Below are 26,223 nucleotides of genomic sequence, written 5' to 3'. Positions count from 1 at the left end.
CGCCCCGCCTACAGGCTCCACCCTACCCGGATCTGTAGTTGAGAAGCTGCCTGGCCCCGTCCCTCCCTCAGGCCTCGCCACCGCCCGCCCGCCCTCCGTCTGCGACAATGCCAGGCAGGGACCGCCTGCAACACTTCGCTGGAAACGGGGGACGCAGGTTTACAGAGGACTTGTGTTTTCCTTGACCGAATTCAGAAGTGCCAGGACATTCAGAACTAGACCTGCAGGGCCTACGTCTCCTTCAGCCGTAGTGATTTGAGTCTCTGGAAGCATCTCCAAATGAGGTTGACGGTGGCCTCTCGGGCACCAGCGGGGAACGAGGCGGCCGCAGAACAGTGTCTCCGCGGATTCGTTTCCTCTTTGTTTTTAAGGTACAAGAGGAGGATCGATGATTCGGTTTCCTGATGGAGTGAGGACTGCCAGCAGGAAAGTGATAGATGAGAATGCACGCGAGCGTATCCTATGACGCGTTAGAACATATGCAGCTTATTTTGGCAATATTGTCTTCTGTTGTTGTGGCCCGTTTCCCATCACACCTGCAAGCTCCTTGTAATCAGAAGCAGGAGTCTCAGAGTTGATGGAATCGCCCCAGAGTGACTAACGTTGCCTTGTAATTTGAAAGTGTATGTGGCTTGTTGACACTTAAGAACATGTCAGTCCTTTCTTCCGGCTAACGTCTCTCGGAGGTGTGGAAGAGACACATTGCGGGGGAAAAAAAAAGGCAACGTCTACTCAGGCAACTCAAAGGCTCTGTCGTGAACAGGTAAACTTGTGTGCTTCTTGTTTAAATACCCTTAATAGAATTAAATTTTAGTGTTGACCCCAAAAATGGTATTAAATACTGTTTTTCAATTTTACCCCCTCCTCCACAGAAAATATTACTCAGAACTCACTATCAGTAATAAAGATACAAAACACCCTTACAGCTGTTCCATCCCTTCCTTCCAACCGTATTTAAAAGTGAAGTTGCTATAAGTCATGCAGGTTTTTCCCTACTTGGAACAAGTAAGCATGTTCAATCAATTACAGGAGAACACGCAAATTCAATATAAAGATCAGGGAAGAAAACCCTAACGGATGAACGTTCACTTCTTCAATCAGACGAGGCCATACAAGCAAGTGCATTAGTGCCAGGACAAATCTTTCACACCTCAATTCTTTGATAACCCTCAGATCTCTGATTTCCTTAAGGAGCCAGGCAAACAGGGTGTAGTGGCAAAGGAACAAAGGTGCAGAGTGAAGACTCGAGAGACAAAGAAGTGACCTGAAGGGAGAGGATTTCACAAGAAGTGAAGCAGATTTGGCTGGGGAAGGAGGCTGATCACGAAAAGCTTTGAACACCTGGAGTTCAAAGTACACTCAGGATATCCTTTAAAGGGTTGGTCAGCGTGGGGCATGCAAATCTGGAACTCAGGCGAGGTGTCAAAGCTAAGGATATAGATTAGGGGATCATTCTTTTAATCACGCTGTTGATATTTGTTAAACCTCTCCTGTGTCCTAGATGCACACACTTCTAAACTGCAGGAATACAGCAATGAACAAAACAGAGTCCCTGTCTCATGCTTACATTTTGAGGAAGAAGACAATAGTAAACAAGTGGACAGAGGGTACATAAATTCACGCTATGAGGTCAGCCAGTTCTGTTTAAGTGAGGGGAGGGCGTTGGGGCTGTGCAAGATGGGACAGGAAAGGCACTCGGGTGGTCGCAGAACTTCTTCCTAAGAAGTGACAGGGAGCAGAGGCCTGGGTGAAACACAGGAAGGTGAGCTTCTCCAGAGAGAACTTACAAAGGGGGCAGAGAGCTGGTGCAGCTCACATTCCCCTCCTCTTTCACCCGCACTTGGTGTCGCTGCCTAATTCTTCCCCCTCTTCCAGTTCTCTCTCTGATGCATGCCCCAACCCGACTCAAACTCAGATTTGGAATTAGTGTCTCCTGTTACTGGTGGCTTCCCGGGGCCTGGAAGAGGTCCTAACACAGAATAGGTGCTCAGTAAATATATACAAAGAAAGGAAGGAAGGACTGAGGGAGGGAATGAAGGAAGAGAGGGAGGAAAAGAGGGAGAGAGGGAAAAGAAGGAATGAATAAATATCTGGAAAATACAGAAAAGTGGAAACTCAGACATTATTCATAATTCTAACACCAACCTTAATACAAACAACAATTTTATACATGGCCATAAATTTAAGGGTTTTTAATATGATGGTAATTATACCATGAACACATAGTATTTTTCAATGTTTTTATCACTGTGTAAATCTCATTTCTATTAACTGCCTAACTTTCCATTGAGAAGAAATATCTTAGGCTACTTAACCCGATGAATAAGTATGGTAGTTTAATTTTTAATAAGTATGGGTATTTTAATTTTTCAAAAGTGCACAAACTTCGTAACTGTTGAATATCTGTTCATGAAACGTCACCAGTATGTATGATAAGGAAATTTGCAAAATGTATTCTAAGAAATGTTAAGCTGAGCCTTATATTCATTCTGTAGGAACCTATTATCAAATGCAGAACAGCAAGAAGTCAAAGCTTTAGTCCTTTCATTTAGAACGAGTCCAAATCAGTAAGATAGGAGGGGGTCATGGGACCACCCTCTGAGCCTGTTTCAGTTATAGAGATGGGCAAATGAAGCTGTTCTATTGGACAAGCTGGATTCAGCGGGACGCAGAGAACAATGTTATTCCTTCTCATGACCCCTGTTTTAACTTGCCCTGGTGCTTTCTTTCTCTTTCCCTGGATGACATATCTGGCATTGCATGGGCCCCAGCTTCCCCATCACTCTTAGATGATGAAAATCTTCCAGCCCCTAACGTGGACACATTTTAGTAACTGAAAATCCTATCCAGGGTAATCATCAAAATGCCAGTCCAATCCAGTGTAAAAATTCTTAAATTTTTATTCTGGTCCATTTGCAGTCTCACACTGCAGTTTAGAAGCATAGCTCCAGGCTCAGGTTAACTTCCCCTGAAACAATGCTTTGTGATTTTACAAACTGGAATGCACCTGATAGCATGTCTTGATCAGAGGGAAACAATTAATTAGCCCCTTCTGGAAAATGTTCTCCAATTATACAAAGACAAAAGTATAACAAATCATTATTCCTTTGTTTCATGAGTCAGCACAAGGCTGTTTAGCTTGGAAATAAAAAGATGAGGATATTGTGGGCATGCCATTCAGTGAAGTCCTAAAGAATAAGTAAAACCATAAACAGGGAGAGGAAAAAGATCTCTAAGGGAGAGAAAACAGCACCTGCAAATTATGGAGTCAAAAACAGCAATAAAGCTGAGGAACTTCTAATAGTTCCCTACGAAAAGGTCAGAGGGCAAAATTCGTGCTGGAGCGTAAAAAATATGACCACGCGGTCATGAAGTCTCTATGCCACATACGGAGTGACTGGAGGGGATGGGGAACCCCTTTCAGATTTTAATCAGGTTAGGCGATCATAGCTACATTTTACAAAGATTCCTCAGGCAGCAGAACTGAGGGTGACTTAAGGAGACAAGACTTAAACTAGGAACAAAACCAAGGGAAAAATCGTATCCATGAGATTAAGTAAAAAGCTTCAAGAAGGGCATCAGCAATGCCAAGTAGCTGAAGTGCCTATAGGATCTGACGACAGGGAGGCCACTGTTGACTTAGTTCTTTGCTCCAAAACCTACAAGAATTTGTAGGATCCAGGGTCAAGTTATTCAGCGTGGCATACAAGGCTCATCACAGTTTAGCACCAATCAACCTTCTCAGAGTCTTCTCAGGCCACCCTGCCAACCATAAAAGTCTGTGTCCCAGGATAAGGGAAGACACCCGTCCTGTCTGTTTTATGGGAAAAGAAGGATTTTCCCAGCAGACTTCTATTTCTCTCTCATTAGCCAGAACTTTATCACATGGCCACCCCATAGCTGCGAGGAAGGCAAGGAAAGTGAACACAGTTGTCTCTCGGTATGAGGAGCAGGAGGGAGGGGGGATTGGTTCCAGGACCCCCGTGGTTTCCAAAATCCTTGGATGCTCAAGTCCCTTATATAAAAGGGCATAATATCTGCATATAACCTACACACATCTGTGTACTTTAAATCATCTACAGGTTACATATAATACCTACTACAATGTAAATGCTCTGTAAATAGTTGCCGGCTCATGGCAAATTCAAGTTTTGCTTTTTGGAACTTTCTGGATATGGAGTTTCCACAGGTTTATTTAGCTTTTCAAGCCTCCATAGTAGGTTCCAGCAAGATAGTAGGGATTTGTGCGTGATCACCGGATCAGCCTACAGCATTGCTCTAATCTACATGGCAAAATGATGTTTAAATAATCTGCAGAAATATTAGAAAACAGTGCAACTGATAAGATTTTAAAAGACGTTGTGTAGTAACATATCAAGGTACATTTTTCTGAAGGATGGGGGAGGGGTGATATTGTGTGCAAGTAATCTTTCTTGGCCTTGGGATGGGAATTTGGGCAGATCCTATGATTTTTTTGCTCACTCTAATATAATGGCAGTCCTGAGGTCACTTTAAGTTATTTCAATTCTATGATTGGAATAAGTTCAGCCAAAATCATTACATAAAAATTCAACCTTCAATCCTCATTCGAAGGTCAGTTTTCTCCTCACTGAAGCTATCACCACCCCACACTAAGGCGGGTGGTCAGAGCCTTCCTAGAGGGAAGGGGTAGGGGGGGGTTCTCCTCTCTCCTTGTTCCCCCAAATAGTCAGCTACGATTGAGCCCACACAGGCCAAAGCCCTGAGACAGGAAAGGAAAGAGGGTGGTCTGTTCCTACTTGGCTGGGTGGGCCTGAGCCCTATGGGCCTGGCAGGTGATTGAGGTCACCCTTTCTCTTCCTTGCCTCTGTGTTTGATAAACCTCCCCCCGTTTCTGCTTTCCATCAGATCGCCTGACCTTGAAGAAGCATGGGGAGTCCACCGTCCTGAGTCAGGCTTGCTGGTTTCCACTCGTTTTGTCTCCATGCTTTCCTGGGGCGTCCAGCACCTGCCCTCTGCCCGCCACAGCCTCCACTGCCGGTGAATATCCTAAAAACACTGAGTTGGACCCTTTAAAAGGTGAATTTTATGGTATGCGAATTATATCTAAAAATAATAACATTGTAGTTGATGCGAAGGCAAAGGCATTCCCTGTACCACAGTGTGTAGAGTCTCTCTGGGCACAAACATTTGTGAATGTGGCTAGTTTGACTTTTCTGGTGAGTCCAGTGGTTTGTCTATTTGACCGTCTTCTTAAGATGCTCTGGGTCTTTTTCCAGAATGGTCGGAACTGACATCTTTGCCCTCAAATACGTACAGGAACAGAATAAAATACAAACTCCTTAGAAGGACCTTCAAGTTCTACTTGTCACACTCATCTCTCACTCCCCGCCCTCGCCCCAATTTACTCTCCCCCCGCTCCCACCTACCCTTCCGGGCTCTGCTGCAGCCTCATGAAATTAACTCCCCAGCTCTCTCACGTGGTCTCTGCCTGTATTCCCCTTCCTTCCCCGATGTCCACTCCTCCTTCAGATGCACCCCAAGTATCCTTCGCTGGGAAGCCTGACGCCTCACAGGGCACCGTGGCTGCGAGCCTGGTGCCCACCTTCTAGATGACTTCCCCTGTGGACCCCACAACTCCACCATCAAGGCCTTATGCAGAGTGATCCTTTGCACGGAGGATCTGGGCTTCAACCAGAAAGGCAGAGCTTAGCCGGCAAGCCACATTCAATACAACAAGCCAAACAAGTGAAAGAACTTCCCTTCTCTGTGCCAATGGAGACACGGTGCCTGAACTTTTTTTTTTTTGAAATAACTTTGATATTATTTGTAATTGTATATATTTGCTTATAACTTTGACAAAGAACATCAAAGAATTTGGCACTGAAATCTCATATTGCTGTGATTAAAAGGAACCTGAGAGCTTGGATAAGGGCAGGGTTAATAATAATAATTTGACTATGATATCTCATCCCTGAATGCTTTTGACATATTTTATAGTGTTATTTAAAAACTCAGTAGGCCTTCCCTGGTGGCGCAGTGGTTGAGAATCTGCCTGCCAATGCAGGGGACACGGGTTCGAGCCCTGGTCTGGGAAGATCCCACATGCCGCAGAGCATCTAGGCCCATGAGCCACAATTACTGAGCCTGCGCGTCTGGAGCCTGTGCTCCGCAACAAGAGAGGCCGCGATAGTGAGAGGCCCACGCACCGCGATGAAGAGTGGCCCCCGCTTGCCGCAACTAGAGAAAGCCCTCACACAGAAACGAAGACCCAACACAGCCATAAATAAATAAATAAATAAATAAATAAATAAATAAATAAATAAATAACGTAGTTCAAATATGTACTTCTTTAAAAGCTCAGTAAATATAGTATGGTATTCTGGATTGGATCCTGGAATGGAAAATGATACTAGTGGATAACTAGTGAATACAAATAAAGTCTGGAATTTAGTTAATGATAATGTCCTAATGTTGTATCAGCTAGAACTCTTGTGATTGCAAGTAACTGAGGCTCAGCTCAGTGTACAAGGAAAATGGAACAATCATGAGTTTATCTCAAATTAGACTTGGTATGGTACAAACTTCTTTCTCTCTATTCTGCTTCTCTCTCTGTCTCTCTCTCCTCTGGATCCCTCTATGTTGCTCTAAAAGAAAACCTGTGTTTCTAAGATGCCATTGTTAGCCCCAACTAGTTATCTACTTAACATTCCAAGTGGAGGAAATGTATGCTTCCCTCTCCAATATCTATGTATGAAAAGTGCTAAAGAGCTAAAATCTATTTTAGTTATTTATTCACCCTTGAAATGATTACTAAGCCTGTTCATTTTGGCCATCCAAATTCATGTGACCGAATAAGAATCAATCAACTACAGGGAAAAAAACTGTCTTGGGAAAACTGAATCTATGCAGTCATGTCACCAACATGTATGATCTCAAATAGGATAGGGTTTCTTTGCTACATGATCCCATAGCATCCTGTATATTCCTCAGTGAAATTATTCTAAATCATCGCAAGTCTGCCTTCCTCATAAGATCATCTTTGGTGACTTGCGTTATGAAATATTGCCTTACTCATCTTTCTATCTCCATGTTTATCTGATGTTAGTAACTACAAAATATTTGATGAATGGAGACAGATAATAAATCAATCTGATGCAGGTAAGAAAAATAACTGGAGTTAGCACACAATATGTTAATATTCATTTTTGTTTTTTGGCATTTAAGCAAAATTAATTTTGTTTAATGGAGGCATTAGATTTTAGTCCATGCCTCTGTTTGTTTCTCTGAGGTATAAGTGACATGTAATATTAGTTTCAGGTGTACAACATAATGATCGGCTATTTGTATATATTGCAAAATGATCACCGCAATAAGTCTAGTTAACATCTATCACTACACATAGTTACAATTTTTTTCTTGTGATGAGAACTTTTAAGATCTACTCTTAGCAACTTTCAAATATACAATACAGTATTATTAACTGTAGTCACCATGCTGTACCTTAAATCCCCATGGCTTATTTATTTTATAAAGATGCTCATTTTTAACATAGCTCCTAGATGCTAGCTTTTCCCATTTTTTTTTTTAAATGTATTATCCATTTAACTTGAAGGTGAGGTTCTAGACTCAGCATTTTCACATGAGTGAGAATCCACTGGAACATATGGTTTCTAGTCAACAGGTGAAAGAAATCCAGCAAGGCTCTTTAAACCCCATTCAGGATGGGAGTAAGGGTGGCCCAGGAAGCCTGAATGATCATCTCAGATTCTCACTTATTCTTCCCTTCCACACAAGGAAGGAAAATGGAGATACAGGAGACGGTGCCTTAACTTTTATTTTTAGTGCCATTAAACATGCTCTGAGAAATGATGTCACGTTTCTGAATGAACAATCCTCCCTTTCCTCCTTCCAAAGAGGGACTACGAATTCCCTAAACTGCTGTAAAAGTTTTGACAAAATAGGATTGTATAGACTTTACATGATGCTTTTGAATCTATTGTTAATGTGAATGCGAGGTAGCTGTTTGGTTGCCAAAAATCCTAGATTATTCTAATATAGCTTTGCCAAAGCAAAATTAACCAGGAAGGGCCTTAAGTGTAGTCATGGTTACATACAGCAATGGGGTAATCCGAAAGAACTTTGCATTAGAAAGGAAAAAAGTGACTCAGGCCCTCAGATTTTGTAAAGGTGACACATCTTGAGCCATATTAGCCATTTCAGGGAATAATAAAACCACATGTGGTTTCTGAATTCCTCTTCCATTTATGACGACCTTGATTAAACATCCCCTCTTGGAACGCTTTATAGAAAATACGGAGATAGAGTGAGCTAACTATAGCAGTTTGTACATTAAAATAAATGTACTGCATGCTAATAATTAGAGTGTTTTAATGGAGTCTCGGCCCTAGACACAATGGTAGGAAACTTACGACATAAACCTATAAAACACTCCATCATAAAATTGACTAAATTGAACATAAAAAAAAGGAAACGGTATGAGCATCGAATACCATAATACACTCTAAAACACTTCTTCCTTTTTTCTGTTTCTTCCAGCTATTGATATTGTGCTTTTCTTTTAGGGAGTTAATAATTTTCCTTCTGTTTTGTCCTTTATTTACACAAGTTGCTTTTCTTCACTTTCCACCTGTCTCCATCCTCCACCCCTTGTGTGGAGGTGAACTGATGGTCAGACCCGACGCCCCCTGCAGCCCCGCTCTCACGCCTTTCCATGGGAGGGATGTCACCGCTCCGAGCTCACTTCCTCACCTGTTACGACCCTTCCTCAGGGTTACGGTGAGGTGAAAAGGGCTGTCGCTGACCTGGGAGGGTTGCATTTATTCATACAATAAAAATGCGTGACGACCACGATGCGCTGGGTGCTGGCATCCTGATAAAGGAGCACAGTTCCCGCCTCTGTCTGGGGGTGCGCCAGCTCATGGAAAAGGCACGCAGGCAGGCATCACGAGAGGGCGGCCTCCACACTCTTCTTCTCACCCTCCTCCTCCCCATCGCCCTCCTCTGTGGCTCTGGCACCTGAACAGTCAAGGCCAATGCCAGAAAAACCATGCAGCAGGCCAGTGGTGTCTTGGGTACTCTTCAACATCTGGATCTGAACTTCACCTCCTCTCCTGATGCACTCTGCACTTTGATCTACTGCTTCCCCAGCTCTGCTGAGTTCAGTAAGCGTGACCTGTGCCCATCCTACGTTCAGGCACTCCGCTGGGTGCCCAGAAATCAAAGACCAATGATGCTGTCAATAACGACCCCAGTGCCCGTAAGGAGCTCAAAGACTGAAATGATACACAAACATCATTTCAATATGAAAGGGAAAGTGCTAAAATAAAGGAAAGCTCCTGAGTGTCACGGTGTTGTCTTCCATTAAAGGTTTTCTTGGATGAGCACAGCAGCCTCAAGTCCCCGTCAGGAAGGAGACTGCCCTCCTGGTTGATTCCGTGTCTGGACTGAGATCTGGTTCTTCCTTGTCCTCCTTCATTGTCTTTACTCCCAAGCGTACCCACGGTCGGCTCCCATCAGCTCCATCCTTCACGCTGTCGTGGATCTGCTTCCCTGTCAGGCACATCCCTCCTGCTCACGAGGAGTCCCACTCCAAAGTGGCCCTGGGATTCCCTTCAGGTGCATTTCCCCGTGTCTGTGTGTGTTTAGAAATAGAATTTATTTTTCTTTCCGTCTCTTTAAACCTTCTTTGGAGAAGACCATGCACACGGGGTAACTCTCAACAAGACGTATCCCTCTCGATGCCATGGCACTGTCTCCTCTGATCCCCACTTGCTTCTTCCAGCAGGAAGGCAATGCAGCCTATTCCTCTCTCTCAAGGATATTTCTGTTGCTGTGTGGGCACTAGGTTCAGAGTTTGGGAAGGTGAGTCACCCAACTGCCTCTGAAATCGTATCACAGAGACCACTGTTCACTTAAAGCAGTCATTGGGATGGTGAGAAATTCAAAACCACACATAATAATAATACCTGCCATAATGAAACACTTACTGGGCACCCAACACTTCTAATTTAATCTTCACTAAAATCCTATGAGGCATTTTTATTTCTATTTTACAGATTTTTTAATAAAAGAGATTCAGAAAGGTTATAATTTCCCCAGACCACACACAGGGCCAAGATCTAACCCCACTCCGTGCAAACCCATACCCTGTCCATACCCCCATATGGGGTTGTTATTGGTGCTAATAGAGATGTTTATCCTGGGGAAAACATGACTCCAGGGTACATGTTATACTGTTCAAATAAGAGAATGGTTTTCATGTATAAAAATTTCTGTGTCTCCAGAGACAGATTTGGGGTTCACTCTAAAGAAAAATATTCCACCATTTAGAACAATACTCATTTGTATTCATTTATCACCAATCACATGCTGAATCTTTCACACCCACTGTCATATTTAATTCCCAGGTAAATCTACAAAGAAGACATTATCAACCACATTTATAAATCAGGATTCAGGACCCAGAGATGGTAAGTAATTTGTCTAAGATTTCCTTGCAAATGCCAAGTGTCAAGACTGGAACCCAGGTTTCCATTCAATTTCCTTATTCTATGCTGCTCCCCAGAATTGAAGTAAAGGGGAAACACTTTGCTTGAGATTCTAAAAATCTCACACAGTCAGCATGCTTTAGGGATAAAAGTGCCCTAAAATCTCTCCTAAGAGCTAATTACAGTCTTGTATTTTCAAGCACATGGCAATTTTATAGTCTGGCTGGATGTAGGCAGCACAAAAGCCCTCACACACGTGCTGGAAAACACTTTTGAATGAATATGGTAAGTCAGACAAAGACAAATATCGTACGATACCACTTATATGTGGAATCTAAAAAAATGGTACAAATGAACTTATTTACAAAACAGAAATAGAGTCACAGATGTGGAAAACAAACCTATGGTTACCGGGGGAAAAGGGCGGGAGGAATAAACTGGGAGATTGGGATTGACATATACACACTGCTATATATAAAATAGATAACTAATAAGGACATACTGTATAGCCCAGGGAACTCTACTCAGTACTCTGTAATGGCCTATATGGGAAAAGAATCTAAAAAAGGGTGGATATATGTATATGCATAACCGATTCACTTTGCTGTACACCTGAAACTAACACAACATTGTAAATCAACCACAGTTCAATAAAAATTAAAGATAAATAAGTAAATAAATGTGATATATAAGCATGAATTACAGAATAGAGATATAGACATATCTACATGTCTATATAGATATAGACAGCAAAAAGGGTGAGATTTTACAATTCACTAGTTCTGTTCAGTTAATTATAGCCAATTGAGTTACTTGTGTAAAAATACACTCACCTGTGTTTAGCTGTTAAGCAGTGTCTCAGATAGAATCCCTAGACCATGATTTGATTAAACTAACATCCTTTGGATCAGAAGTATTTGAGAAATGAGTTTATTTATGAAAAATGGAATCTTTTTTATTTTGTCATATTTTATTTTTAACATTTCTTGCTTACATTCATTAAAGATTTTTAAAAATAAAAAAACATGTTCTTATTTATCTAATGTCTAAATATCTGGACTTGGAGTAATAATGTCAATGAATGATCACTTCAAAAGCTGACCATTGTTTTATCTCTGTGCAGAGTCAGCGCCACAATAACTTGAAAATATGAATCACAGAAACTGTGTCCACAAAATTACAGATCTGTGAATTTGTGAAAAACAATGTTCTGTTTTTTCCCTTTGCTTTATTTAAAAATAGGAGCATGCTACAGCCTTCCTCACACGGAAGGGTTCATGAACGGCTTCATGCATTTGCTGTTTGGAGAACAATGATAGTAGTTGGCAGGCAACCACTACTGGAGGGGACACAAAGGAAATGCTAGTTAGAAATAGGTCAAGAGAGCTTTTTAAGGAAAATTGGGAATGAATCCATAAAAAACCAAAATGACTGAATTTTACATGATTACTGCAATTGAACAGATGCTTCGTCTGTTAAAATCCTACATTTTTGCTCATTTCCCGAACCATTTCAAATTTTCTCTTGATAGGATTTTTTTTTTTAATTTATTTATTTATTTATTTATTTATTTTTGGCTGTGTTGGGTCTTCGTTTCTGTGCGAGGGCTTCCTCCAGCTGTGGCAAGTGGGGGCCACTCTTCATCGCGGTGCGTGGGCCTCACTACCGTGGCCTTTCGTTGCGGAGCACAGGCTCCAGATGCGCAGGCTCAGTCAGTAATTGTGGCTCACGGGCCCAGCTGTTCTGTGGCATGTGGGATCTTCCCAGAGCAGGGCTTGAACCCGTGTCCCCTGCATTAGCAGGCAGATTCTCAACCACTGCGCCACCAGGGAAGCCCTCTTGATAGGATTTTATTGGATAAATTAGATAGTTATAAAATGGAAAAAGATGTCTATTTACTGAATGCTTCTAAAAATGAATATTTCTGAAGCAGCAGGGACAAAATTTTTAAATAGGGAAAGGGTAGAATAATATTCAAATGTACAGTTTTTCTTTCAGAATTCACCCAAATCTAAATCTAAACAAACTGTATGATTGTTCACTATTTCCATAATCTTTATAACTATAATGGCTAAGTAATTTACATTAAAAACTCATCAGTGGGGCTTCCCTGGTGGCGCAGTGGTTGAGAATCTGCCTGTTAATGCAGGGGACACAGGTTCGAGCCCTGGTCTGGGAAGATCCCACACGCCGCGGAGCAACTAGGCCCGTGAGCCACAACTACTGAGCCTGCGCGTCTGGAGCCTGTGCTCCGCAACAAGAGAGGCCACGATAGTGAGAGGCCCGCGCACCACAATGAAGAGTGGCCCCCACTCGCTGCAACTGGAGAAAGCCCTCGCACAGAAATGAAGACCCAACACAGCCATAAATTAATTAATTAATTAATTAAAAAAAAAAACTCATCGGTGGAAAACTATTAAGGGCAATTGAATGTAGTTCAGAAAACACATATTTAATGTCCTTAGCAACGAAAGTTATATGTGTGTTTGTCTTGTAAGCCTTTGGTCACTTTCTTGTTTTCTAAATATTTTCCCTTTTTGGTTAAATAATCTAAAGATATTATAGATGCAAAACAAATATTCCAAGAAGGAAATGCTGGTCATTGTCTGCAAACCCTCTCCTTACACATCCAATCGGCCACCGTGTCGAAGTGCTCAGTCCTATCAACACCTTTTGAATCCATTCCCTCCGTCTGTTCCTGTTGGTTCAGGTCCTTACCCTCTTTTACTCAGACCACTAGGTTAGGGTCCCAGCTCTTCTCACTGCCCCAAATCGTTTCCCCTCCGACTAATCCTTCCTGTTGCCACCGAGTTGATCTGTAACGAAGCACGACTGAACCTTTCCCCAGCATAACAACACTCAGTGCTTCAAGTTCAAAGGCTTCAGAGACAGGCTCACCTCTCCTGCCTTGCCCCAGCCCCTCCTTCCTGAGCATCCTCCCAGAGCCCTGCAGCCATGCTCACATCGTTGTACCTTTTTTGCACATTTCCCTGGACATTCTGTTTTAAAGACGTTAAAGTGGAAAAAAAAGCACCAACAGCTAGGCATGGCTTAACCAGTCAACTGAGTGGACGCAGAAGGTCAAGACGACGCAATCCAGGGAGAATCCACGCTCTCAATTGAAAGAATAGGCTAATCCTAACCTAACCCTTTGAGCAGCCTTCACTAAATAACTGTAAGTAAACTGGGTAACATTCATGGTATTTACTCTAAAAATGTATGGTCACAATTTCCTGTTCCAGAATAGGGAACAAGGGTTCTTAATCATCTCTTATTGTAACACGACCTATGGATCCAAAGAATATGATGACGAGGTACTATTAGTAAAGTGCAGACACAGAGATGACCCTCCCAGTGTTTGCCTTTTTCAGTGGCTGTGAGCAGCGGACAGAGAAGCCATCAGTTGCCTCCTCCATACTTAACACGATATCTGCAAGACATGCGTCCTCCTTGCAAACCTTCTCTCCTCTCCTTCTGGGGCTCGACTGAAGCTCTAAGCTAAGCCCTCCCTAGTTAAAAATAAAGGTATGGTAAACATGTATGATGGGTCTGTAGTACATCATTGTCTTTTTTTTTTTTTTTGGCTGTGTTGGGTCTTCGTTTCTGTGCGAGGGCTTTCTCTACTTGCGGCAAGCGGGGGCCACTCTTCATCGCGGTGCACGGGCCTCTCACTATCGTGGCCTCTCTTGTTGCGGAGCACAGGCTCCAGACGCGCAGGCTCAGTAGTTGTGGCTCACGGGCCCAGTTGCTCCGCGGCATGTGGGATCTTCCAGGACCAGGGCTCGAACCCGTGTCCCCTGCATTGGCAGGCAGATTCTCAACCACTGCGCCACCAGGGAAGCCCCATTGTCTTTTAAAAAACACATTTGCCTTCATCTTTCTCCATGCAGGTGAAAGGAACAAATTAAATACTGTCTGAAATCCATTCTGCATTCAGCCACCACTTTCTTGCAACGTGAGAACGGTCAGTTCCTTTTCGTTGTTTTCCCTTTTGTGGGCAGTGGGGAGCAGGTAGCAATTTAACCTTACGTCAAAATGTCAAATGGTTTGGCTGTGTCTTCTTATGCCAGATGGCACAATCATATGCAATCACTTTTATACAGCTTTTCTGTCTTTTATATTTTCTACGATTGTTCTAGGGATTTTGTTTTTTTCTACTCACTCTTTGAGGGCTTTTTCTACAGAACCTATTTACTTGGTCTAGGAGGTGCTGTAGCTTTCAGATGGAGTTTGCCTCTGAAAAGAATTAGCGTTTTGTTTCTGTACTGTTTTTCGATGGCTACTGCTTTCAATCATAACAGACTAGAAATGAGAACCATTTATATTAAATTTTCACATATAAATCGTTTTGCCTACTGCTTAATTTAAAAAAATCATCTTGAGTCGATTTAACTCTATGCTATCACTTCTATATGAGATTCCTTCCCCAGCACCCCTCCCCAGGAGATTCAGTAAATGAGATAATTTAAAATCCTGTTTCATGCTGGGTAATAAGTTAACTTTCTATTATTCTGAAGAAAAAGCTATCAGTTGATTTTTAAGCGAAGGGGACCTTCCTAAGCAGTGTCTAAAGGGCAATGATTCTGACAGCCATGAAGGTTAAATAACACATGTGTTTCTATGGCTGTGACTGTTCCTCTTCTCCCATCTGTGCCTTCTGGTGACCGCACCGAACTTGCCCCGGCTCCACACACGAGTCCCTCCTTCCCTGAGAGGAACCTGCCTGGAGCGGAGCAGCCCTTGGGGCTCCTCAGAGGACCACCCTGCAGTTTAAGAAGTGCCCCCCGACACAGATGTACACGCAGGGCCCTGCCACAAAGACCAGGGAAAAATAAGACGTCTAGGGTTTGCTTTAACACACTGACACAAAGAAAAAGAGGGTCATGAACAAATGTGGTGGATTTCAATCATCACTGAATCTGCCCGTTGGCTATATGGATGTTCATTGTAATAGTTCCCCCTACTTCTGTGGATGCCTGAAATTTCTCATGATAAAATTTTTATCACAAGGTAGAGGGGTACCAAGGCCAAGCATAGGATTTCTGTCAATTCCAGGTAAGGAGGGTGAAAGCCCAAGCACCCCTCCACATACACCAATACCTTCCCTTTGACCCATAGGCCCACTCTCCACCCTGCTCTGGGCCTCTGGCCAGAAATCCCCACCACCAACCAAGAAGGACAGGAAAGATGGGTTTGCAACTGCTCATTAGGCTGGGATGGTGGTGGCAGCACCGTTCCTGGGGCACCTGCGTGATGACAGATGCTCTGGACTGTGGGTGAGCCATCAGTGCTGGTTTCTGGAGGATGGAGGGATGAGAGCAATGGTGCCCTTTTCCACATCAGGTACTACACAAGTGTCTTACATTCACAGTCTCTGATCTAACATTATTATAGGCATTATTTTCCCCATATTATGAAAAGAAGTAACTTACTCAAGGCTCCATGACTAGTAAATGGGATTCAAACCAAGTTATGTCTGGCTCAAAAGTTTATACTCTTCCCATTACACAATTTGTTTTCTCTTAAAGGAGCTGGGAGGGTGTTTGTTGAGCTGGTTTTGTTGTGTTTGGATGCAGAGGTAGGTGTCTAAGGAAGAGAGGAAAGAGAAGACATAGAAGGGACAGGATGGGAACCATCCTCCCCTCTCTGGCCACACACGAAGGACCGGTGTGGAGCCTATGAGGACAGAAGGTGAAGAACCAGTGCCATGAAATGCTGAATGGGAATAAGTCCATGCAGCACTGCCTCTTTCCTAGGAAACAAAATCAGCACGGGCTTGAGGAGAAGCCATTCCTCTTCCCGACCTACCATCCACAGGTTGCAGTCACTTTGGTCCCAAGGGAGTCCGTTGGGATAAAGTCTTACTGAGGCACCAGCTGCAGGGGTCATGACAAGTGCCCTTGACCAAGAGGCTCAAGTGGAAAGAACGTGAGCAAATTCGTTCCTGGGCCCATAGGAGATGTCACCGCCCTGAGGGCACCCAGAAGTAGCTGGGGAAGAATTTAAGCCAACAAGAAGAGCATGGAGGTTAAGGTCTTACCAACAGGTGAAGATCTGGAGCCATGGAGACATGGGTGTAAATATTAATTGACCTTATTTATACTCACAAGCTATTGAAACCTAGGAGGTGCGGAATAATTGCTAATCCACTGTTCTTTCTTTGGACTCTACGTCCCTGGCTCTATTTCGGGGTTACTGCCACCAAATCCATAACTCCATCAGAAGTCAGGGCTGGCAGGTTTGCTTTGCCCTCTCCTGCACACCTGCTCTTCCCTGTCTGGGCTTAGTTTTCATACAATTGGACTCAGCTTATCTGCCTGCTCTCCTGAAGACTGGACTCTGCTCTCTCATCTGAATCTTCGTTACTTCGATTATGGGATAATAGGAAATAAATATTTGGTCTTTGCCTCTGGATCCTGGAACAGAGCTCCTAAAACTCTTGGAATTTCCTGAGTGATAAGAGTGTTTTCTGTATGCTGATGGCAGGGCCCCCAGGTAGCCTCAGATGGGGGTGGGGAGGGGAGTTGGTCACCCCAGGAACCAACCACATGATTAGAGGGTAGGAACTTTCTGACCTGTTCTGATCTCCAGGGAGGGGAGATAGACTAGAGATTGACTTCAACCACCAACAGCCAATGATTTAATCAATCACGCCAACATGATGACACTTAGCTGGGAACTCTGGAACAACCACCAAGCTGCAGGAGTTTCCAGGCTGGTAAGCACATGAAGGTGCTGGGACGGGACGTGCACCTGGAGAGGGCCCGGGAGCTCTGCACACCTGCTGCCCCCAAATCTTGACCTATGTATCTCTGCCATGAGCTGTTCCTGAGTTGTATTCTTTATAATAAACTGTAGTCATAAGTAAAGAGCTTTCTGGGTTCTGAGTCAGTCTAGTGAATTATTGAACCTGAGGGCAGGGGTCCTGGGAATCCCTGAATTTGTAGTGGGGGTAGCCTGGGGATTCCGTCCCTGCTGGCACCTCAAGTGAAGGCGATCCCGCAGGACTAAGCCTGTAACCGTGGGGTCTGTGCTAACTCTGGGTAGTTAATGTTGGAATCAACTTGAATTGCTGGACACCCAGGAGGTACTGGAGAATTAGGGAACCGATGGTTGTTGGAAAGATCCTCATCAGGTTGTCGACATTCATCTTAAATGACATTCCGACACTGTCAGGTGGTCAGGACATTCTCCCAGCCTCCCTGGACAGACTGACACATGAACCAGCATAGAGCCATCAGGTAAGGGCCTCCTACACACAGCCCTCCTGGCCAGAACTGCCGTCATCTCTCACCTGGGTTGTGACAGCAAACCATAATGGGTTTCCCCGCCTCTACCCCTGCCCTCCACACAGCAGCTAGAGGGACCCTTTTACAAAGTAAGTCAGACCGTGTCACTCCCTGCAGTGGGTCCCCATCTCCTTCACGGCTTCCTCTTCAACCATGACTTTGACTCCCTGGCCCTCAGTCCCTCCCCGCCAGCACACCAGTCTCCTCCCTGTTCTTGGAACGTGCCAAGCAGCGCCCACCTATGGGATCTGCACGTGCTCCCCTGTCTGGAACATTCTTCCCCTAAATAGCTTATGACTAATTCACTCACCTCCTTCAAGTGTTTGCTCAAATTTCATCTCCAAGAGGTCTTTCCTGAGCATCCTATTTAAAACTGTGACACATGTTCCCATGACACCCCATCAGACTCCCACCTCCTTTTCATGCCCACTGGTCCTTTTGTTCCATTGTATGAGGTACCATATAATCTAATTATGTATTATGTTTACTGTGTACTGTCTTCCTCTGTTAGAAAGGAAAAGTCACAAAAGTCGGTATCTACATCCATTTCATTCCCTTCCATATTCTAAAGACCAGGCATAATAAATGCCCAACACGTGTTAGTTGAATGAATGACTTTAAGGACAGAGCTTCTGTAGTGAGCAGAACTCTGTGGGGTCTTCCCAGAACAGACCACCCCCACCAAGTCCTCTGCCTGCCTCTTGTCTGTAGAAAAACTATAGCCTCCTAGGCCTTCCCCGAGTTCCAAAGAGTAAATTTAATCAGAGAAGTGAGAAAACGCAGAAAGAAAGGAAAACAGTCAAGCAAGACAAAATAATAATAGTTTAGCCATTAAACAAAGTCAAGGACCTTTAGTTCCTCCTCCAGGGCTACAGGTGATATTCTGAGCCATGTCCTTTGAGCTGTTTTGCAGATACTGAAATCCCCACCAGTTAACTGCATGCTGCCCACAAGCATGGAGACCCCAGACCTGTTGGAACCAGAAGGTTGATGATGTTGACTCCCAGTTACCTCACCACCAACCAATCAGAAGAACGTCCACAAGCTGATCACGCCCTCCACAAGCCCCCTCCCTCCCCCTGTCTTTATAAACCTTTACCTGAAAGCCTTCGGGGAGTTCAGGCCTTTTAAGCACTAGCTGCCTGGACTCCTTGCTTGGCGCCAGCAATAAACGCTGCACTTTTCCTTCACCACAACTGCGGGGTCAGTACGCTGGCTTTACGACGTGTGGGCGAGTGGACCCAAGTTTGGATCGGTAACAGTTCGTCTGGAGGATCCTCACTGAAAGGGCTGCACTGCCATCCCCTGGTTAGATGGACACTCAACACCTTGGATGGACCCTGCAGGAAGATAGCACTGGTCCAGTTGTGGCCGGGCTTGAACCTGACAAGGGCTCTCCACTTGGCCAAACTTTAGAAGGCTCCTCTGAGCCCTCTTTTCAACTAGGCCTCGTCCTCGGGCTCTGTCTTTGAACTGCCTAGCCCAGTTTTAGCAAGAATCCTGCTGTCAGTTTAGCAAGAATCTCCTCACCCTTGAGATCTGATTAACCCCTGCAGCTAACCAAAGTCCTCCTCCCGACCCTTGATACCTTATCACCCTGGCCTGCCTTCAGCAAGTACCCTGTCAAGCCGGTTTAGCTGGAATTCCCCACCCTGGATGCCTCCTCTTATTAATTTGCCATCCACTGGCCCCCTCTCTCGGCTCACTGGCTATAACTACCTAGCTGTCTTTGCAGTATTATGAGTTAAGCCAGATCTCCACCACAATTGCAATCGGTGTCAAGTCCGAAATAAAATCTTCCTTACCATTTTAACAAGTATCAGGATAATTTTTTCTTTAACCAACCTTATGAGTTTGAACAAGTCACATAACTTCAGTTTTCTCATCCATCAAATGAGACACTAAGACAGGACCTCTTAGACATTGTCACCAGCCTGAATCAACCCCAAATGGACCAAGCTCTTTAGCACCGCGTACCTAGAACTGTTTCCTTAGCATCCTAGGGGGCAGTTTCCCAAATCTTGTCCACCCCTCCATATCCTGGAATCTGCTCTTTGCACTGTCACATACTGACACTCCAGAGTCCCCCTGAAGGCAATGGAAGGGAACCAATCGCAAAGCAGCCTTCAACAAGTGAGACTAACTCAATTTTTAGTTTAATGTTCAGATGGTATAGTCAATAATATATCTGCTTTTATCTTAGCGTAACATTTTATATTGCTTATCACACAGATAATCTAACTTCTTTTCCCCAAATACTTGCCTAAAGCCAGTTCCCTGGGAAAGCTCTGTGTGTTAATTCAGTGGCTCAGAGCAAGGTCCACGGCCCACACATGCCCCTGAGAACTCGGCATACAGTGCTCCAGAGATCAAGCCCACCCCGGATCCTTTTTAGCTTTAAAACTTATTATCTTGCCCCAGGGACAAAAAGACCAGACAATCAAGTTTTACATAGTAATGGTCTTAATAAGACAGGTTTTAAGTGTCTTAATAAAAGTGTGTTTATAGGTTGATGCTTTGATTATCAACCCATATACTCTGCTCTATGTATTCATAAATGTTGCTGTAACCAGTCACTGACATTTTCACTTTAAGTAAATTATAAGTTCTGCGGAAATTCGAAAGTACCCAAAGCCTATAGGATGTAAATCTCTGCAAAGATATTCTCAAAGTTAATTTACACTTTGTTCTAGCTGTAAATAGACTTTATCACCTAGTGACTGCAAAGATCATCTAATCTGCTGTGTTTTTTCACTATATGTTAGATGCTTCAAATCAATCCTGATTGTTGAAAATGTATACTTAGTGTCAGCATCAGTGAGTCTATGTTATCACTGCTATTTAAAATAAATTTATAAATGAAATTATTTCTAACAAATCAGCCAACTGATAAGTTGAATGTAAATGAGGTCACCTTTAATTTGAAAAAACATCTACTTTCAAAACTACATGGAGGGCTTCCCTGGTGGCGCAGTGGTTGAGAGTCTGCCTGCCAATGCAGGGGACACGGGTTCGAGCCCTGGTCTGGGAGAATCCCACATGCCGCGGAGCAACTAGGCCCGTGAGCCACAATTGCTGAGCCTGCGCGTCTGGAGCCTGTGCTCCGCAACAAGAGAGGCCGCGATGGTGAGAGGCCCGCGCACCGCGATGAAGAGTGGCCCCCGCTTGCCACAACTGGAGAAAGCCCTCGCACAGAAACGAAGACCCAACACAGCCATAAATAAATAAATAAATAGAAATTTAAAAAAAAAACTACATGGAGAAAAGCACTACATGGAAGCAGTTTAGAAGGTAAAAAAAAGAAAAAATCCAAAGAAATACTGTGATATAACACATATGATGCTACATGAGGGTTCTTCTTTCAAGCTTAAACAATTTAGCATCAGAAATAGAAAATTCATCTCAGGTGACTTCTTATAATATTAGAAATAATCAAATATTCCAACTTGTCAATAAAACTCAGACCCATTAAGTAGTCTCTATACCTGTGTGAACCACACATTTGAATGACAATCAGTCACAAAATGAATCCCGATTTGTTAAGAGGTTAAGTTATTTTGAAAAAGTTACACTTACTTCCTCTGTCTAATGAATAAAAATTTTCAAAAGGTAAAGAAAAAAAAAACAAATATTGGGTTTTTTCAATATTTCAAATTTGGAAAGCCAAATTTAAAAAATCTTTTTATTCACTGACATCATTGGGTTACAAGATGTGAAGCCCTACCTGGTCTCTGTGGCCCTAAATTTTGAATTACTGAACACACTATTTGAATACAGCCGTCAAAAACCAGTGAAAGAGTATTTTGTTATATGCTTAAGAAAAAAGAAGAGCACAGAGAAATTTAAGGGGTAATTATAAATATACACCGATACTACATTTTTGCATAAACCTTCAAGCTTATAAAATAGGTTCTCATAAAATAGCAACTAAATTTGAGGAAAGGAGCAAATGTTATCTTTTATCGTCATAGTTTATAAAGGAAAAGCAGAGAGCTCTCTCTCTCTCCTCTCAGCTTATTTGATACAACTCCAAGTACTTCACAGTTGTTATTTAATATTTTCTAAATAATCATATGACCAGTGAAAGGCACCAATATATACATTTTACAAAGGAGAAAATAGGATACATCTAGTCAACTGTCCATTTTAAGAGCCACACAAGGAAACAAAATCCAAAACCGTATAGAGAAATGTAAGGAGTGATTGTCAACCACGGCTTGAAGTGTTATCTGCACAATTCCCATTAGAACCAGTGTATCTATGGTTGATTCACTTTTACCTCTAAAGAGCTTTCCTTTATTTTTGCCAACATATGTTTCACATGGGAAAACCCAGTAAGCCTTAAAATCACAGTGCAAAGTGTTGTAACTTAAAACATTAACTCATTTACCTATTATCCTTGGTCTCCATTATCACTTGGCCTGGAATATCTGTCTGGGAAAACCATGAAAATATTTTTCTTTCTTCCAAGTCTTTCCTTTGTGTTTCCTGTAAGCGTGTACTCCAGTTCAGCTCCGCCTGGCCAGTGAAAAGGCCGTTTTCCCCTCAGCATCCACTCATCATCTGATGTCCGAAAGCGTTGCTATGTTTTGTGTTTGTGTTCCTTAAAGTATGACTCTCCAGTCTCAAAGTGTTGCCTCCTTGGGTTACGCCTTCTGATCCAACAACCCACAGATGTTCTTAAGGTAAAATGGTATTGATTAGCTAATGGGTTTTGGCTTTTCCCCAAAGCAAAGATAAGCTATTTTCATCTGAGAATCTTCCGTATTTCTTTTTGAAGGAGTTGGGAAAGATATGTAGACGTTCTCAGGCTCCGTGTTCCTCACCCTTATCTCAGCAGACGTGCAGTACTCCTTGGCGAGCACCTTTCTTCTTGCTCCTGTGATACCTGCATCTTGGCATCACTTTTGGGCTCCTGAAAGAAAAATCAAGGAAGGGTAAAGGAAGGGGTAGGGGAAAGTACTCAAAGTAAAGGCACTGACAATGCAGTTCCTCGTGGAAGACTGCCATGGTTCTGAGCTCCAGGGACTTTCTAATTATAGACTGCTGGTTGCACCACAGCCCTGCCAAGTAGCATGGCACTTAGCCTTCCCCTCACCACCGGCAGACACACATCGTAACCACACAAGGCCGCCTCTATAAATAAAGACATGTCCACTTAATTTAGTTTCATGTTCTCACTACCTGCGCATTTCTCCTCATCCCTCTAGTTCCCCGGCTTCTTCCAAGTAGAAGATGTGCTTCCCACAATGTGCCTTTTTTCAGGAACAATACCCCTAGATCCAAGCCTATGACTTTACCCATTATAGCTCATGTTTGAAAATGAAACATCTACTTTTTAAGAAGAAGAAATTTTACTAGTCATATGCTTAATAACCATTGTTGCCTGCAACAGTCTAACATTTTAAGAAATAAACTAGAAGAAAAAAATGACAAACTGAAACAATGGTAAGCCAGAGGGATGAATGAAACTGAATTTTCTACCCACTCCTGCAAGTATCATGGTTACAAATTCTTTATAATTTTCAAGGCGCCCTCTTAGACATTATCGCGGTTCTTTGATAGAGACAGAAGTGCGTTAAAGCAGGAAGGTGAGTCGCTATGCTTCAGCGTCCTCGACTAGAAAGGGAGGGACTGAAAACGGGAAAACCAGTTCCTGACTTCTTATTCTGTTTTTGCTACCCAGCAATGTTTCCTTTTGGACAAAAGTAATGTAGAGATAATAATCTAAGCTATATTTAGAACACTATAGATTCTTGGATTCATTAAAACCCAGGGAAGAAACTCAAAACTCACTGCAAATTCTTCCCCAAACACTTCCCTAGTGACTTGCTATAATAAAAATATTCCTAGGCACCATGAGTGAGATTAATGGAAACAAACCAACCCAAAATCTTATTATTCTTTTATAGGAAATCATATATCAAAAAATTTGACTGCCTCCTGTCAAGAATTAGAATAATTCTAGATTTTAAATTAAAATTTAAGAATTAAAATTAAACTAAGGAACTGTAGTAGCAAGAGAATGGAAGCCTTTGGCATGATAATGGATTTTAAAAATTGGACTCTTCAATTTGAAATGCTCAGATTCAGAGACATTATGTATAATAAAGTGGAAGAACAGGATTGATTTCTTTATCTGTAGAATGAGAGAATTAGAATGTGTTCTAAGTTACCAACTCCTCTAAAATTCTATGATTCTAGACAAGTATATGTACTTTTAACTCATCAACAACTGTGAGACTAGGAATTAATCCAAATATGCTTTTTTTAATTAATTTTTATTGGAGTATAGTTGCTTTACAATGTTGTGTTAGTTTCTACTGTACAGCAAAGTGAATCAGCTATATGTATACATATGTTCCCTCTTTTTTGGATTTCCTTCCCATTTAGGTCACCACAGAGCATTGAGTAGAGTTCCCTGTGCTATACAGTAGATTCTCATTAGTCATCTATTTTATACATAGTATCAATAGTGTATATATGTCAATCCCCATCTCCCAAGTCATCCCCCCCTTCCCCCCTTGGTGTCCATACATTTGTTCTCTATGTCTGTGTCTCTATTTCTGTTTTGCAAATAAGATCATCTGTACCATTTTTCTAGATTCCACATATATGTGTTAACATACGATATTTGTTTTTCTCTCTCTGACTTACTTCACTCTGTATGACAGTCTCTAGGTCCATCCACATCTCTACAAATGACCCAATTTCTTTCCTTTTCATGGCTGAGTACCAAATATGTCTTTTAAATACAAAAAAAAAAGTTTTGTCAGTGAAAATATCCTTTTAAGGAAAACCATAAAATATGCGCGTATTGTTGAACAGATGCAGGCATGAACATACATGAATGTTTACGGCAAAACATGAGCCTCCGAGGGAAGTCTGGAATTGGCTATCCTTGGAGCAAGAAGACTTTCAAGGCTTTGCCTGCTGCCTGCGTGGGTTATCTGCGCAGGAAGTTCTGCCACCCTAGGAACATCAGCAGGAAATAGGAGTATCGATCTAAGTGGAACACTGCACGTCCATGCCCACCAGCCCCACTGCATGAGTTTCCATCTCTAATTCCAGCTTCTGGATACCTCTTAAAATATGTATTCTGTCATCTGGGATATTAATTAACTTTATATCACCTGGCACGCTTGACAAACTTGCTAAACAGCGAAGAGCCCTGTGGCATATTATTATAACTTTCCTCTGGATGGACAGTGATACAGTCATTACAAAAAAACAATCTTTGGATGGTTTTTCCTAAATAACTCTGCGCCCTAATGAACGTACATCAAACACATTTATTGCAATCATTTCTAGCAGGATACAGTGACTTTGCCCAGCGTATTACTAAAGCCAAGATACAGTCTTTCTCCTTGACCACTACTGAGCTGCCAGTCTAATAATCTTGTCAAAGGGAGAAATGCATTATATAGATGTGTGCTTCATGAACCCGTGCTGGGTCCCAAGGATCACCGTGTCCTAACAGCTCATGACCTCTCGCTAGTAATCCAATCTTCAATTTTAATATCACTTCTATTATGAACATCTTCCTTTTTTAGACACTGGATCGGTTGTGCATGTGCATCTCCCCAGGACCTGTCTTATTCTCTAGTTGTGCAGAACTCACCGTCTGCGGTTGAATAACTATATGCCAATGACCACGCATGTGGATGAGAGAAGGCAGTGTGTTGACTGGAACATCAGTTTCCCAAACAGTAGTCCCAAATTATAGTCATTTCATAATGTTTCTCATATTTGAGATGCAACATACCACTTTGAGGATCTTTGGCCTATTGTGTACCACCTGTTTGATTATTTACTTAATTTTTTTTTCTTTAAATGACTCTCTCCTTAAATAAATGTATTATAAAAGGAAACCTAGTACCATGTTCCACAAATAGAAGGTAACTCTAAAAATAAACAAAAGGAATACAAAAGGAATCTTATTAAATTCTGGTTGAAAACACAAGTGTCCATGAAAAACACTGAGTCTTTGACTTACTCTTTCCTCATTATAAATGGGTATTAGTAAATTTATGGGGCATTCATTGCCTTCAATGATTTTATTCAGAAAGAAGAAAGGCTAAAAATTAAGTATCCATTTCAAGAACTTTGAAAAAAAGGTAATGGAGATAAACCCAAAGAAAATAAGGTTGAGAGTAGATAACAGTAGAATTAATGAAAGAGAAAACAAAGATACAATGGAAAAGTTAGTTTTTTAAAAAGACTAATAATATTGGCCAACTTGTGGCAAGACTGATCAAGATAAAAGCAAAGAAGGAAAAAATATGTTGGAATGCATCAGAAATTAAAAAGATAAGACAATATTATTAAAAAAAAAAAAACAAAACTTTTTTTTTGGCTGCGCTGTGTGGCTTGTGGGATCTTATTTCCCCAACCAGGGATTGAACCCCAGCCCTGGCAGTGAAAGCGCCAAGTCCTAACCACAG

The 26,223-nt window shown here is 42.4% G+C and overlaps 1 protein-coding gene and 1 long non-coding RNA gene across 9 annotated transcripts in view; one reads left to right on the top strand and one right to left on the bottom strand.

Annotated features, from left to right (window-relative positions):
- Positions 1–26,223, bottom strand: part of SACS (sacsin molecular chaperone) — a 79,225-nt gene that overhangs the window by 39,554 nt on the left and 13,448 nt on the right. For 7 of the 8 annotated variants that reach the window (XR_014256184.1, XM_082435058.1, XM_082435059.1 and 4 more), the window contains exon 2: positions 22,170–22,694. Coding sequence is in view for 7 of the 8 variants with exons in the window: in XM_082435058.1 (XP_082291184.1) it covers positions 22,170–22,189 (20 nt within the window). In the remaining variant the exon portion in view is untranslated. Of the gene's footprint in view, positions 1–22,169; positions 22,695–24,436; positions 24,456–26,223 lie in introns of those variants that run through there. The other variant, XM_082435054.1, reaches the window with a different exon arrangement.
- LOC309647640 lies at positions 5–17,359 on the top strand. The gene is made up of 5 exons (XR_014256213.1): positions 5–763; positions 4,888–5,058; positions 10,410–10,472; positions 14,381–14,454; positions 16,067–17,359. It is a non-coding gene; the product is annotated as an uncharacterized lncRNA (long non-coding RNA).

The sequence above is a fragment of the Balaenoptera physalus genome (assembly GCF_965194825.1).
Source record: "Balaenoptera physalus genome assembly, chromosome: 18".
NCBI classification, from domain to species: Eukaryota; Metazoa; Chordata; class Mammalia; order Artiodactyla; family Balaenopteridae; genus Balaenoptera; species Balaenoptera physalus.
Note: the sequence above shows the minus strand (reverse complement) of the source record. Positions and strands in the feature narration are given on the sequence as shown.